The sequence below is a fragment of the Pagrus major genome, chromosome 9, assembly GCF_040436345.1.
Source record: "Pagrus major chromosome 9, Pma_NU_1.0".
Taxonomy (NCBI): domain Eukaryota; kingdom Metazoa; phylum Chordata; class Actinopteri; order Spariformes; family Sparidae; genus Pagrus; species Pagrus major.
In genome coordinates this window covers 14,198,572-14,214,227 of record NC_133223.1, presented here as the reverse complement: position 1 = coordinate 14,214,227, position 15,656 = coordinate 14,198,572, and the positions used below count along the sequence as shown (strand labels likewise).

The 15,656-nt window shown below is 41.8% G+C and overlaps 1 protein-coding gene across 1 annotated transcript; it reads right to left on the bottom strand.

Moving 5' to 3' along the window:
- Positions 1 to 1,485: 1,485 nt before the first annotated feature.
- On the bottom strand, positions 1,486 to 14,844 carry rpgra (retinitis pigmentosa GTPase regulator a). The gene is made up of 15 exons (XM_073473127.1): positions 14,814 to 14,844; positions 13,245 to 13,370; positions 13,040 to 13,132; positions 12,588 to 12,650; positions 12,346 to 12,504; positions 12,106 to 12,255; positions 11,857 to 12,015; positions 11,138 to 11,293; positions 10,798 to 10,922; positions 10,328 to 10,531; positions 9,384 to 9,545; positions 8,729 to 8,839; positions 3,699 to 5,685; positions 2,572 to 3,416; positions 1,486 to 2,295 (listed from the first exon to the last, which is right to left on the bottom strand). The coding sequence occupies exons 1-15, from the start codon at positions 14,842 to 14,844 to the stop codon at positions 1,486 to 1,488; spliced, it is 5,181 nt and encodes a 1,726-aa protein (XP_073329228.1).
- Positions 14,845 to 15,656: the final 812 nt, after the last annotated feature.

Below are 15,656 nucleotides of genomic sequence, written 5' to 3'. Positions count from 1 at the left end.
GTGGGGGTGTAGAGTTAGAAAGAAGTGAGTTTACCAGACCCTCATCTCTGCTTCAGGCTTACAGCTCAAGGCTACATTAGCCACTGTTAGCATTACACGCCCACACCTCTGGCCTAGGTGGAGTTCAAGGCTCATTTATTTCATTCTACAACACAGGGTTGTAAATGAAGCTGCTCTGTAGTCTGGTGGTATGGCAGATACTTATGTATGTTTTGCCAGACAGCTGCAGGGTGAACAAACTGTGACTGTGCTGAATTGCATTGTGGGCAATCCTGGCTTTTGACAAGGTAGAAGTACATGTGGAATAAAAAAGATGATATCTCTGGTTCTGCTTCATCAATTTTGGTCCTTTCTTTTTAAAACCGTCCATCATGAGTCCATCATATAGTACGATGTTAAATCTGTGGAGTGCTCACCTAAAAACAAATAAATGAGCCTCTCTGTTGCACTGAGTGACAGGTTCCTATAAATTATGAATATGGGCACTGTAGTTGATTTCGAGCAAGAATTTATTATAGACCTGGATACGACATCACCACTCAGCCTGGCTTACAATTTTGCCCAGTGGCTACTCGCAGTGTTGGAGCGAAACATTTCCACTGCAGCCCAAAAAGCATTTTTTCCCATAGTGCACCATTAACAGAGAGAAGTCTGTAAAACTGTCGACAGGACACCTTGAACTGCGAACATGGTCGATTATGATTCTTTCTGTTATCCAGTTTTGATCCATGGAGATTTGTTATTTGTAAAACCTTCCTTTAGCCGAGAAAAGCTATTTAAAAATTTGACATCAGCACAATGTAAATCTAGGGTGTGAGAAACACTTCTGCACATATTCATTAGGCTGCATACCCAGGAAGTAAACCCTGACGCTCAAATCTTTTCATTTTTTCTTTGGTATATGTGCCAGGAAAGCAATTCTTACTGGACTGAATAGGCGCCATCTTTGCATCCAGTATCTAGTTCTATTGTACAGCTATGATTTTGAGTCATTCCCACATGAACCAATCTGCTGCTGTAAACTGTCCAGTGCACCAAATGAGTTTTAATCAACAACTGAAAACAAATTCACTATTTTCTCTATAGCTTGAGTCAAGTTTGTCAAAAACTACAGTGCCCAGCTGATTAGTGAATCAAAAGAACGGTAAATATCAGTTTTAAAATGAATGTCTTTAGAAGGAATAACTGGACTTGGGGCTGACTGAGGGTCACAGGCAGGGTGGGGAAGTCATTATATATTGAGAGGCAGGGTAATGCACTGTTGGTTTTGGTCTTTTACTGTAATGGAATTTGTTGATAATAACTTTTAGCTTGACACTTGAGTCTGACTCTCAGTGAGCAGGTCTCACTGCATGACACTTTGGCAGCTGATTGCTGTTGGATCTGAAGTTGTCTGTCCTCTCAGTTACAAACTATTTAATAAGCTCACTGCAGGTCGAGATATTGAGGTAGAACATCATTCCAGAACTGCAGAGGGTCGTCTGGTTACTTCTCCGTCTGCTTCGTCTGCTTCGTCCTCGGAGCTGGTTTGGGAGTCTGCTTCTGTTGTTTGTCTTGTCTACCTGAGGAAGAAACTTCAGCAGGCAGCTTCTGTCCGTCCATTTTTTTTGTTTTTGTTGATTTGACCTTTTCCTCCTCTTCCTCTTCTTCTTCCTCCTCCTCCTCTTCTTCTTCCTCTTCCTCTTCTTCTTCTTCCTCTTCCTCCTCATCTCCTTCTTCTTCCTCCTCCACGTTTTCCTCTTTTTCCTTCTCACTATTTTTGACATCTGCAGCCTTTCCTTTATCCTCACTCTCCTCCTCTTCTCCCTCCTCTTCCTCATCTCCCTCTTCCTCTTCATCCTCATCCCCCTCCTCCTCCTCATCATTGCTCTTTACCATCACCTTTTTATTGGCCTCCATACTTTTCTTTTTTCGATTTATTTTTTCTTCCTTCTCACCTTCACTCTCCTCCTCTTCATCTTCTCCTTCTTCCTCTGCTACCTCCTCCTCCTCCTCCTCCTCCTCTTCTTCAGCTCCTTGCTCATCCTCTTCCTCGTCATGTTTTTCTTCCTCCTCTTCAGTCTCGTCCTCAGCTTCCCCCTCATCTAAAGATGCTTCTTCCTCCTCTGTAACCTCCTTACGCTCCTCTCCCTCCTCATCACCTTCTTCTTCTTCCTCTGCAGACTCATCCTCCTCCTCCTCCTCATCCTCTGTAACCTCCTTACTCGCTGCTCCTTCCTCATCACCTTCTTCTTCTTCCTCTGCAGTCTCCTCCTCTTCCTCCTCCTCCTCTGTAACCTCCTTAATCTCTTCTCCCTCCTCATCCCCTTCTTCTTCTTCCTTTGCAGTCTCATTCTCCTCCTCCTCCTCCTCTGTAACCTCCTTACTCCCCTCTCCCTCCTCATCACCTTCTTCTTCCTCTGCAGTCTCATCCTCCTCCTCCTCCTCCTCCGTAACCTCCTTACTCTCCTCTCCCTCCTCATCACCTTCTCCTTCTTCCACTGCAGTCTCATCCTCCTCCTCCTTCTCCTCATCTGTGACCTCCTTACTCTCCTCTCCCTCCTCATCACCTTCTCCTTCTTCCTCTGCAGTCTCATCCTCCTCCTCCTCTGTAACCTCCTTACTCTCCTCTTCCTCCTCGCCACCTTCTTCTTCTTCCTCTGCAGTCTCATCCTCCTCCTCCTCCTCTGTAACCTCCTTTCTCTCTTCTCCCTCCTCATCACCTTCTTCTTCTTCTTCCTCTGCAGTCTCATCCTCCTCCTCCTCTGTAACCTCCTTACTCTCTTCTCCCTCCTCATAACCTTCTTCTTCTTCCTCTGCAGTCTCATCCTCCTCCTCCTCTGTAACCTCCTTACTCTCTTCTCCCTCCTCCTCACCTTCTTCCTCTGCAGTCTCATCCTCCTCCTCCTCCTCCTCCTCTGTAACCTCCTTACTCTCGTCTCCCTCCTCATCACCTTCTTCTTCTTCCTCTGCAGTCTCATCCTCCTCCTCCTCCTCCTCTGTAACCTCCTTACTTTCTTCTCCCTCCTCATCACCTTCTTCTTCTTCCTCTGCAGTCTCATCCTCCTCCTCCTCCTCCTCTGTAACCTCCTTACTTTCTTCTCCCTCCTCCTCACCTTCTTCTTCTTCTTCTGCAGTCTCTTCCCCAACTCCTCCCTCATCCTCATCCTCCTCCTCTGTACCCTCTGCACTTTCTTCTTCCTCACCCTCTTCTTCTTCTTTCTCCTCTGCAGTCTCGTCTTCAGCTTCCCCCTCATCCAAACCACTTGTTTCACTTTGCTCTTCCTCCTCTACATTAGCCTCACTGTCTTCATCCTCTTTCTCATCTTCCTCTCCCTTGGTCTCATCTGATTCTTCATCTTCTTCTGAGTCTTTCTCCTCAATCTCACTTTCAGTGGAATCTTTTTGTTCCTCAGTTCCTTCTTCTTCTTCTTCTTCTTCTTCCTCTTCGTCAACCTCATTTTCTTTTTCTTCAGCTTGAGACTCTGTTGTGTCACTTCCCTCTCTTTCCTCCTCTTCCTCCTCCTCATCCGACTCTTTGCTCTTGCTGCTGGCACTCCCCGATTCTTCACTACATTCATCTTCTTCATCCTCAGTCACCTCACTCTCTTCCTCTTCTTCTTTATTCTCTTCATCACTAGACTCTTCACTTTCACCATCCTCCTCCTCTGCAGTTTCACTTACCTCAGAGTCACTTCCTCCTTCACCTGTTTCCTCACTGCTTTCTTCTTCCTCCTTCTCAGCCTCTGTAGCATCACTCTTCTCGCTGCTGGAGCCTGTTTCCTCCTCATCGTCTTCCTCTGCACTTTCTTGCTCTTCCTCACCCTCTCCAGAAACACTCTCTTTTTTCTCTTCTACATCATCACTACTTTCACTTCCCTCCTCCTCTTCCTCTTCCCCTACCACATTGCTTCCACTCTCTCCCTCTTCATCTCCATGATCTGTTTCGTCTCCCTCGTCATCCTCTGCTGAAGGTTTGTAGGTTGTCTCATCGTCTGTGTCTGAGACACTTTTCTCCACCTCTGTTTGGGAAATGTCTTCACTGCCGATCTGTTCGGACGTGTCACTTTTCACCTGGGACTGATCACGACTGCTCTCTTTACTTTCTTCTTGTGTGTTTCTGGACTCTGACACAACACTCGCCTCAACATCTTTTCCTTCTTCTGGTGGATTTGATGCTTCTGTTGAAGAAAAATGTGACAGTGTTGAGGAAAAGGAAGGTTGCATGACTGCACTCTGCTTTGTGAATTGCTTCATTTTACTGGGTGTTGAGGGAACGGTGTCACTGTCAGACTGGACAAGCCTGAAGCTGGTCACTGCATCACTAAGGACTCCCATAGATGCGCCAGCTATCCCAACAGCAGGGAGAAGAGAGGCTGCGGTACTGAGAATTTCCCCCCACCTGGGTTTGTCTTCAGTATCCTGAGTATCCTGAGTATCCTCTTTGTTTCTGTCAGAAAGAAGGAGATTCCTATCAGCAGGTTCAGGGCCTTGCAGGGATTTGGCACCACTGACGGAAACTGCCTCTCTTCTCTGGGGGCTTTGTGAGGAAATGGGGTTACACACCACTTCAGTAGGTGTATCCTGCTGTGATAACAGCGGGCTGGAAGCTTCAGTGTGCTGACTCGCCGGCTTGGCCCTGGTATTATCCTTAGAGTCTCCATCAGTTTCTCCTTTAACTTCCTCTCCTTCTCGTCCCCTTTGCTTCGTCTTTGCCTTCAATTTAGTTTCTTTTGACTTGTTTTTGTCTGTAAGTTTAGAGCTGTCAACATCCGGTGTCTTCAGCTTATCTGCGGTTCTACCTTTCAGTTTTTGAGCTGAAAACTCCTTTTCAACAACCTCTTCTTTACCTTTAGTATTTTCTTCACGTTTACTTTGATTTTTGACCTTTTGCAGTTTCCCTTTAACTTTCACAGGTGTAGATTTCACACTTGGGGATTTCTTAGTATCAGCCAGCGCAGGTGTGCTTTCTCTCTTCACAGGTGGTGATTTTGCATGCAGTGCTTTACTTTTACCTTTCCCAGGTGCTGATTTAACCTTGTCCAAATCTTTTGTTGGAGTCGATTTGACTCGCTGTGTCTCCACTTCAAGAGGTTTGACGTCAGAGGTTTCTGTGTCTTCCTGTGCAGTGTTTTCTATGGATGTTGAACTACCTTTTCGGTCGGACATGCTAGTTATTTCATTTTCTTTACTAACCATGATGACAGGAGAAGCTGTGTCTAAAGCTGGTGATTTATTTTTCTCCTTTTTTGGTGTCCTTATCAAGTCTTTTTTCAAAGTGCTGGCTCTAATATCCTCTTGGTTTGAATTAGTTTCTTTTAAATTTCTATTGCTCCTGGCATTTTCCTTCACTTCAGTCAGCCTCTGCTGTGCTTCAGTCAGTGTCTTCCAGACAGACTGTGGACTTTTGTCGCTCTTACCACCTGGTGATTTAAAATGGGAGGGTTCCTTTTGAGCTTGTCTTGTCATCTTATTTGACTGGTTGGTAATATTCTCTTTGCCTTTGGATGTGACTCTGGGCTTTTTTAGACTCTTTGAGCTCTTCAGTGGAGACACTTCTTTCCCTACAGGGCTGGAGCCTTTCAGGATCTCTGTGGGTAAGGCCTTGTGGGAATTTTGATCTGCTTTCTCGTTAGACTGGAGCTGTTCAGCAGACTCCTTCGCCTCTTTCACAGCTCTTCTAAGAGCTCTGCCCTTCTTCTTTCCCTATAATAAATCATAGAGAAAATAGGGATTTAGTCAGATGTAAAAATAGAAAAAAAAACAGGCATAAAAAGGTCATATGCCCAACAATACTGTGTTATAAAAAAGTCACAGCAACAGACCTGCAATCAACGTGACTGCACATGCCGTTGTGGCATTTGATGTTTTATGTGGTGTGCTTTACTGCCAAATGCATGTTATCTCTAGTTTGGGGAAGTGGTTTCTTGTTCAATAATACGCTATGATAACACTCATGGAGGCAAGTTAATATTTTACCAAAACAGGATCAGAACAAAGAAACTTGTCTGTAGTTTCAGTAGTTTTTGCAGGCATGGATTTGTTCATTTAAAATCTTTTGAATAAAATGACAAACATACGTTGGCATATCAGTATGTTGGCAACAAACTATATTGCCAGTGTTCAGTATATCATCATCTACAAATAGACTTTGGAACATTTTTCTCTGGTATTTTTGCAGTATCATAGGACATATGTGCATGGTGGGCACACGTAACGAATCAGTCATCAACAAATCAATCATCAGGTCGAATTACAGTTGTGGGTGGGAGGTAAAGAGAGCCACAGTTAGAGTATGTGAAATCCTCATTCTCCTCTGGACCATCTGCACCGGAGAGAAACAGACGGTGGTTAACTGGGGGTCAGCGAGGTGTGATGTGAGAACAGCCTCATTTAATCCAAGTCCAATTCTCTTCTTTCTTTTCTTTAGAGTATGCCAACTATTAATCTTTGTCACAGATTAAAGCCCACGCGTGAGTGCACACAAACAGTGGTGATGAGTACTTCACTTCAGTATTTCATGCTTTATACTTCTACTCCACTACATTTCAGAGGAAAACATTATAGTTTATAGTTACTTAACTACATTTTTCTGACACCTAAAGTTACCAGATATTTTGCTAACTAAGATTTCACTTTCAAAACAAAGTTTTTAAAATATGTCGCACAACATCAGCTTATTGAGTATTTTCAGTCCGTAAAAGACCAGTGTGTAGGATTTAGTGACATCTAGCACTGCTAAAAACAGCGTCAGTGTGTGGTTTGTCTGTTTTGGGCTACTGTAGAAACACTGCTGACTCTGTGGAAGAGGACTCGCTCCCTCTGTAGATAAAAAAGACTCATTCTCAGAATTCTCATTCTAAGGTAAAAAAAAAAAAAAATTCTTACTTTCAGGTGATTATAAACTCAACAAAAAATAGTTATGAATATTCCATTACTGCTTCTGAATCCCACACACTGGACCTTTAACCGAGTCTTCAGGTTAGTCAAATTTTGTTTTTCACTATCAAATCTACCAGTGCTTTAAGAAATAAGCCTGTTTTTATTACCAATGTTCTTCTTGCAAATATTTTCTAAAAATATGTTTTATCATTCTGCTGTAGCAAACTGTCTTTCTTCAAGCCACAGAAATGTCTTTCTAGAGCATTTTTTAACATGCAGTATTGATTTCAAGTTAAATACAAACATATCCTTACTGTGACAACATATATGATTTACAGTATATCAGTGGCTTTCAAACTGTTTGTACCCAAGGAACACCAAAGGGCAAGCCAAAATTTCAAGGCACACCTGTATTCATATCCATGCAAAATAGATTTGATTCTATAAGGTGGTATCTAACTATTCTTTTCACATTTATTTGTGGTTCCCTGGAAGGTTTTAAGGATTTCAGGGTATAAAACCTCCACTGCATTAGGACAGAATGTGTACAAAGGAGTGATATGGTCAATTAAAAACTCATTTCAATTCATTACCTTGCCTTACAGCTGTACACTGCAATAATAATCTATGGTCATAACAAAATCCCACGGTACACCTCAGCCTGCCTCACTGATATATATAATAACACACCATTAAATAAGCCACTTTTTTCCTCAAGAGAATCTTTACTTTCCATACAATTAGTTGATTATACTTCAGTACTTTTAATTGAGTAGGGTTAGGGTTAGGTGTTTCTATATATATATGTGTGTCTTAGTATTTTACAGTGTAGGCATTACCCCCCTCTCTCCCTAGCGTTTCCAAGTGGTATTATTATTAGACCCGTTGTCGCAAAGACAACTGGGATGCTTTCCGTTTTTCTTCAGAGCAGCAACTACCAACAACACAGAACAAAACAGAGTTAATTCATTCATTTAGTCTATAATAGAGATGTGAAAGAAGACAGAAATGGTGCCAGGCTGCCAGCCATGACTGGAATCGCCAGCCGTCCCCAGTGGCAGACAAAACTCCATACTGAAAGTGAACTTTATAGGGAACCAATCTAAAAGCTGATGGTGCAGTTATTCCACAGCCAATACATTCATAATGATAAGTTCTGAATACAGCACATGAATGCACCTACAGACACAAGCCCAGTTAACATTACAGCTTGGACGGGAAAGAGTTACTGAGCACCACAAGATGCACTGTGACACATAACAACGTAGGAGACTCCTTCACAGCTTGCTTCATCACTGGCTGTGGAAACAGTGATGAGATGTGGCAAGATTCCTGCCAACTTTTCCAAAGCATTGTATGTGTATTTCTGTGTGTGTGTGTGTGTGTGTGTTTGTGTATCTGAGGCTGGAGCCAGAACACATTTGTGTATTGGCAGAAGTTTTGCTAATCTGCTTTGATTCATCACACACATTCTTAGAAAAACAAATAAATGCGTCCAAAACACTAAATTCAATTTCCTATTTTCCCGCATTGTTACACAAGGTAGAACATGTCTCCAAGGACACATACAAATGTGTGCTTGCAAGAACACACACCCACACACACACACACACACACACACACACACACACACAGACACACACATACAGTATGTATGCTGAGCTACGCACATTTCCTGGAAAAGTCAGTGAGTGTTCAAAGTCGCTGCTTCCTGCCCTGGAGTGCACATAATCTAGACCACAACCAAGAAGCCTGAAGAGGAAAATAACTTTCGACTGAGTCTGTGTTTGTGACTCAGTGGATGATATTTTGTATTCTGTTCAATCAGAAATAAAACAGTTGCACAAGGAAATATCACTTCTCTCACCGTACTGGGCAACAAGTCAGAGTCAGCTCCTTTCTCAGAGACGTTCTCCTCCACATCTTCTATGACAATTTCTCCCGGGACGGTTTCTCCCTCTGAAAAAGCAGACAATGACTAGAATACACAGGTGTACAGTAGTGTCTAGTGGATTAACTAATGTTATATATTAATGGATTTGCAAGGTAAATGTAAGCTCAGCACTGGATAAAAGAGTCATTCCAGCCAGTTGTTCAAATTATAGGCAGAAAATACCTGTTTGTGGTGAAGCAGGAAGCTCTTCCTCACTGGGTTGATTATTGGAAATATAACTGGAGGGTCTTGTGGGGCTACAGGATTCTTTAGGTGATAGAGGAGATGACTGGTTTTCAATTAAAACCTTTTTAGCAGCTGTCACTCCATACAGTCTTTTTTTCACAGTCTTTTTAGGAGAAACTGGGATGTAAGGGCTAGGTTTAGTTATAGATTTTGGTGAGAGAAAGGGAGAAGGCAACTCTTTGGATTTAGACTTAGAGGAAACCGCGGTTGAGGATTTACTATGAAAACTGTGTGATGAATGAGAATGTGGACTTGACAGCCTCGAGGATTGTCTGGAGGATAACAGTGGACTCTGAGGGGATTTGGACAGGGATCTGGGGGAGAGAGGTAGGCTCGGTGTTACTTCTGATAGTGGTTTAGGGGATGATGAAGGCGTGCTAATGTCCTTTGCGAGCGTTTTAGGGGTTGGGATATTTCTGGATGTTTGCCAGGAGGTGTTGAGGAAGTCAGAATTTAGATGTGGGAGGTTCTGAAACATCTCCCCAAACAGCTCCGCAGAGCTCCCCTGAAAGACAAGAGGAGGAAAAACAGCAAAAACATTACTGAGTGAAAGGTCTGAACCATGTCTATGGAGCTCCCCCAACCAGCTAGTTAGTGGCATTACAGCAGAGCTACACTGTGGTGCAACACTGTCCCCTGATGGATATATACGTTCATTGCAACTATGAACAACTACTAATTTAAGGCCTTTTAATATTACATAGAAGCACCATGAAATGAATGGATGGATTAACCGATGTGAAATGACTATTAAAAGTACATTGTAGCGCTGCAATGATGAGTTAATGAATTGATTAGGCCAGTGATTCCCAAACAGTGATAATGCAGGTGGGCTATGAGAGATCGTTAACAATAAATAAATAAACGTTTTTCAATTTTCAATCGTGTAATTAAGTTTGAAATTACCATGAAATATTTTCATGATAAATATTTACATTTAAAAAGTAATCAGAACTGATAAAACAAGGGAGTTAAAGCAGTATTATGTTAAAAAAAAAAGGCATTTGTTCAATTGGGTTCAAACGGGAGAATATGCTGCCTGTCTTGGGCTTAAATTAGAGTAAACTGAACATTTAGGGGTTTGGACTATTAATAAAATAAAACATTTAAAGACATCACCATGTGCTTTAAAATGATGTGCTCGGCATTTCTCACTATTTTCAGTTTTGTTTATTTCAATTTTTACTGAACAAGTAATCAAGAATAAAAATGTATTCATGGATTAATGGAAAGGTTTTGCAAGCCTTATTTTGTTTGGTAAATAAGCACCATGGTGTAGTTTCTTACTTTTTCTCTGTGGCGGACTCGAGCAGAGAGCGCTGACAGTGGGACCAGTAGATAAGGATCAATCGAAGTGTCCAACAGGAGAATTTCTGAGTAACTTGACTCCAAAGAGTCTGTAATTGTGACATCCTTCTCTAGCAGCACTTCTTTGCTCTCTGGTGGTCTGGGTACAGCCAGTATCAGCATGTGGTTACCACCACAGGACACCTAAACATAAGAAAACACAACTGTAGTCAATGTAGTTTGTCACTGTGTACTGTGTATTTCCTCTTAATCTGATCATCCACTTTACAATCATGTAACAGACATACAGGAGGTGGACTGCACTTACACAGTGTTTTAAACCAAAGAGATGGGGGTTTCTTGTTTTGCTAAAGGACATTTGACATGCAGACGGGTGAAGCAAGGGATGACACACCCACCCTCAGACAACACGCTCCACCACCCTGAGCCCTATCCTCACATTCACTTACTAGTCGAACATTGTTCTTGAGAAAACGTGTGCAGAGTGTCGGGCTAAACTGGTTGATGAAGTCCTCCTCCCCCAAGCCCAGTTTTCCATGACGACCGTCACCAAATGTGTAGAGATGCCCGCTGTCTGTGGAGGAGGAAGACATCCCTAGACATTATTGCAACTAATTCAGCAGCCTCTTGCAAAGAAAGAAAACATCCTTCTGGGCAGTTCGTGCAATGGAAATGAATGTTTTATTTAGATGATCAGGAACACACATACAGTAGAATCTCAAAGTTAACAGGCAGTTACTATTTTTATACACTATCGTGATGACTAGAATGAGCTCAAAGGTTGCTTACTTGTGATCACAGCGGTGTGGTTCTCTCCACAGGCGATATGCTTGATGCTGCTGTTACTAAAGTGCTCCAGTGGTTTTGGCAAATCGATCTCGAACAGAAACGTACCATGGCCCAGCTGACCGTACTGACCCCTGCCAAACGTGTACACGCTCTCCTCTGGCACAGCAAAACAGTCGAGATGAAACAGACCACTTTGATTAACAGCAGTGGTGGACAGTAACTAAGTACATTTACTTGCACTTTACTGGAGTATTCTAATTTAGATTTCAGAGAGACATATTGTACTTTTACTCCAGTGCATTTAACTGCTTACTTGAGTTACTTTGTGGTTCAACATTCATTGAAAACTGCTAAAATCTTCATCTTACCAATTAATTTCTGTCTATCATTTAGTCCTTAATGATTATTTTGTTAAAACAAGAGAGGAAATTTCAACCTGTTTTGCTAGAAGTCAACGAGTTTTATGAATTTCGTACAGTAAGGTGACATTTTCTTGAAGCTAAAGAAGCGACCCATTCTGTCTTCTTTTCTTTTCTAAAAGCTAGATACTAGATGACATAAAAAAGCTTATTTTCTCAAGATATGGAGATAATTAACTTGTAATGTTGAGCTAATGGCATTTTAAAAAATTGCAATCACAGCGTTCTCAGCCTCTGTAGGTGTCAGTAGAAATGTGTCAGTCTTTTCCAGTGATGATGTCTCTTTTTGGAACAACTTACCTGTGAGTGTCACGGTGTGCTCTCCTCCACAGGACACCTGAGTCACATGACCTAGGATCCCTTGCACCCGCTGCGGGACCCTGTGATTGGCCAGCTGCTCGCCCTGGAGACCAAGTCTTCCATTTGCTCTCTCGCCAAACGTGTAGAGAGCTCCATCCGCTAAATCAAAGCCAACACAACACTCTCACTACACCAAATTCAACCTGAGTGATGGTCTCTTGTGCTGTGTTTGGCTGGACTGTGTTGTACCTGTGACAAACGCTGAGTGTTGGTACCCGCAGGATACCCACGTCACTGCCTCCCCAACATTCACCTCCCTGGGCTCGGCTGCAAATCCCTCGTCCCCTAAACCGATCTGACCCACAGAGTTGTCTCCCCACATGAACAGCCTCCCGTCCTCTACCGACACACAAACAAAGTGTAGAATCAAATATCATACACATACAGTTTGGACCTTGGCATAACATTACTACAAGTCAGTGTTTGAACCTGTTAAGGCAGCTGAGGTGTTGCATCCTGCAGAGAGCATTTTGATTGCTGCATGGTCACAGAAGGGATGCAGCAGGTGAAAGGATGTGGTGTTGTTGCAGTGGCCCAAACCGAGCTGCCCCTCCTGGTTACTGCCAGCACCATACACACTACCACGCCCTAAAAATATACAAAACCTAACTTATAGACAGCTTTTAGGCTCTGCTGTTCTGTCATATTCAATGATTTATTCATCATCTTACATGTGCAGACAATTGTGTGATCTCTTCCACAAGCTACGAGCTTCACCTTCTCAGACTTTAAGGCTGAAAGGAAAACACAAAGAAATGACAGCGACTTAAAAATACATCAAAACACCGAGAATAATGTTTGAATTAGAGGTGGCACAATTACTTGATAAATTGATTAGTCAGAACATTCATCAATTATTTAGATAATCAAGCACTCTCTGCTTTTAGCTTGCCAAATGTGAGGATGTTCTTCTCTTTTTCATCTTATGTTATAGTAAACTTGATTTCTGGGTTTTGGACTGTTGGTCAGCCTTAATAAGTGATCTGAAGATGTCAGCTTGGGCTTTTTCACTGTTTGACTTCTTATAGACCCAGCAATTATGGGATTAATGGAGAGAGTAATTGGTGTGTTAATCAGTATGAAAAATGGTCATTAGTCGCAGCCCTTGTTCAAAATCACTTACCTTTCACAGAGGCAGGTTTGCTGGCAGCGGGCTTAAACCCAAGCCCTAGTTGGCCCCGAGTATTACCACCGAACATGAGCAGCCTACCATTTTCTGCAGACACAAGAATAGTCACAGAGATGGAAGTTTGATTCAACTGCAGGTAATCACACAAATATTTGTAACTTAATACATGTGCATTAAAATGTGCTGGGATTGTGCGCACCTGTGATGACAGCAGTGTGCTCTCCACCACAAGAAACCTGCACTGGCTGGTCATTCTTCAACCAGAATATACTAGGCACATTGTCAGCAAAACTGCTCTTTCCAAATGTGAAGATGGCTCCTGTGTCTGATGACAAATCAAAATCAGAAACAGAAATATTTTATTCATTCCTGAGGGGGAAATTTGGGACATTATATTTGTTCCTTCTAGAATAGAAATATCACACTAAAGATCTAAACAAATATAAATAGAGAGAGATAATAAGACATAGGAGCAAGTAAGAATAATAAGGATAAGTAATAAGTACTAAAATATAAAATAATTATCGAAAGATATATGCATTCAAAATATACTATGTGAAAACATATAGATCTAGAAGTACTACTAGAAATAGTGATGGATATGTGCCTCGTACGTCAGTGTAAGTATAGTGTAATATTGAGTAATCCTGCAATATGTAATTATTGACAATGGTTAAAGGGGCACTATGTAGTTTTGGAGAAGAAATTCAAACTCAGAATTTTAATATTTACAATATTAATGAGGTAATAATACAAACTCAGAAATATTTATTTTTTCCATAACTGAATAAACAAGCTGTTCTTAAGCTTAAATTATTTTATCCTCATTCAAGTTAGCCAGTTTACTGATTTTAATTATCTTGCCGATTACCTAGGCAGTGGAAAAGAAAGACTGACAGAGGTGTGCCTGCCAATGTTTTAAAAGCAGCGTCTGATGAGGTCACAAAGAAGGGCAAGTCAGTCAGATCGGTTGTGAAGGCACATGGGATCTGCCATGTAACACTGAGCAGACCAGGGGTCCAGTGATCTTCCCAGTGGAGGTTACAAAAGCAGCAACAACGTTTTCTCTGAACTGACTCCATGTGAGGTAAGGTTAGCCACTGGAGAGCCACAGAGAGAGAGACATTGTTCTGAATTGTTCTTTTATTTCAATATTTTGAAGCATATTGCATGGTGTGGCATCTGTTTGTTGTTACAACTTACCCCAGCATGTGTTACAACCTACGCTAGTAGTGGGGTAGGTTGTAACAAAGGGACACCATGTATTTGACATCAACTCCACGAGGTCTGCGATGTTCTTGCAGAGGTTTGAACTGGTTCCATTTGTAGTAAATACATGTGGGTGCTTTGTATAAAGGTTTGAGAGCAGTAGCTCAAAAAATTCAATGAGTAACCAGTGCTAAAGCAAAAGCAACAGCAGTGTTACAACCATACCTGTTCTCCCCTATAAATAAATGCCACAAACAACAGCAGAACATTGCACACTGAATACTGGAAATGTGTGACTCATCTCTAGACACACTTAATAGAAATAAAATCACTCTGCAGGACTTTGACACACTAACTTAACGTCACCCATCTCTAACCTAACACCGGCTAAATCCCGACCCAGCCTGCTGTCACATCTCAAGCTCAGCTGACAGAAATAGCAACAGGTTTTACCACACAGTGCTGCAAACCCTTAGCAGAGCGGACAGGTAGGTATAACGACCGTGTGTACAGATACATGTTGCATGTTCCTGCTGCCAGGTGTGAAGGGTACTCTCACCAGGTATGTCCACATCATTCTGTCCCGTCATGTTCACTCCTGTCCCCGCTCACACCTCCTCCTCCTCCTCCTCCTCCTCCTCCTCACCGGGCAGCTCGCTGCTGACTGACAGGTAGATCAGGGAAACGTCACAGAGGGGCAGGAGCTAGCTAGCTAGCTAACGTTAGCTGTCCTTGTGCTAACCTCAGAAGTCACTGATATTCACGTGACGAATATCGATATATTTTACTTTTAAATGTATTTGGTAGGCAGAGCAGCATGTTGATACTATGGAGTGATAAAACACACAAGGAAAATAATCTATCGAAGCACTAACACCTCAAAAACAGCTTTTTGTGGAGTTGGAGATACCAAGCCTGATTCATATTTGATAGAAGTAGCATCCTGACATATTTGTGTGTGTGTGTGTGTGTTTTGTTTGTTTGTTTGTTTGTTTGTTTAGTTTGCTTACCTTGTATATAAAACATTTTCCCACTGATGAACCTCTGCAGTTATTATTGTGTTATTAATCACAGCAATTATGTTAAACTCATCTTTATGTATTCTGTGGTTATTCATTATTACAAATCTATTTTGAAAAAATAGATGTGTATTTATCTATAAAAAAATAAAATGTATTTATTTATAAAAATTAAATGTATTTATTTATACAAAATAAAATGTATTTATTTATAAAAATAAACCAATGTGTTGCAACAAATCATTTTTTATCTATCTATCTATCTATCTATCTATCTATCTATCTATCTATCTATCTATCTATCATGTTTTGGAAGAAGCCACGCCCCGCCTCTCCGTGTTGCGGTGACGTCAGTGGTAGCCTCGCTTCTGATTGGTTGTATC

Coding starts and splice junctions, on each gene's coding strand:
- rpgra (XM_073473127.1), bottom strand. CDS start 14,844: ATGACGGGACAGAATGATGTGGACATACCTG. Junction 10,923..11,137: donor CCACACCGCTGTGATCACAA/GTAAGCAACCTT, acceptor CCTCCTCCACAG/ACAGCGGGCATCTCTACACA. Junction 3,417..3,698: donor GAAGGAGGAAGAAGAAAGCA/GTGAGGAAACAG, acceptor AAGAGGAAGAAG/AAGAAGAAGAAGAAGAAGGA.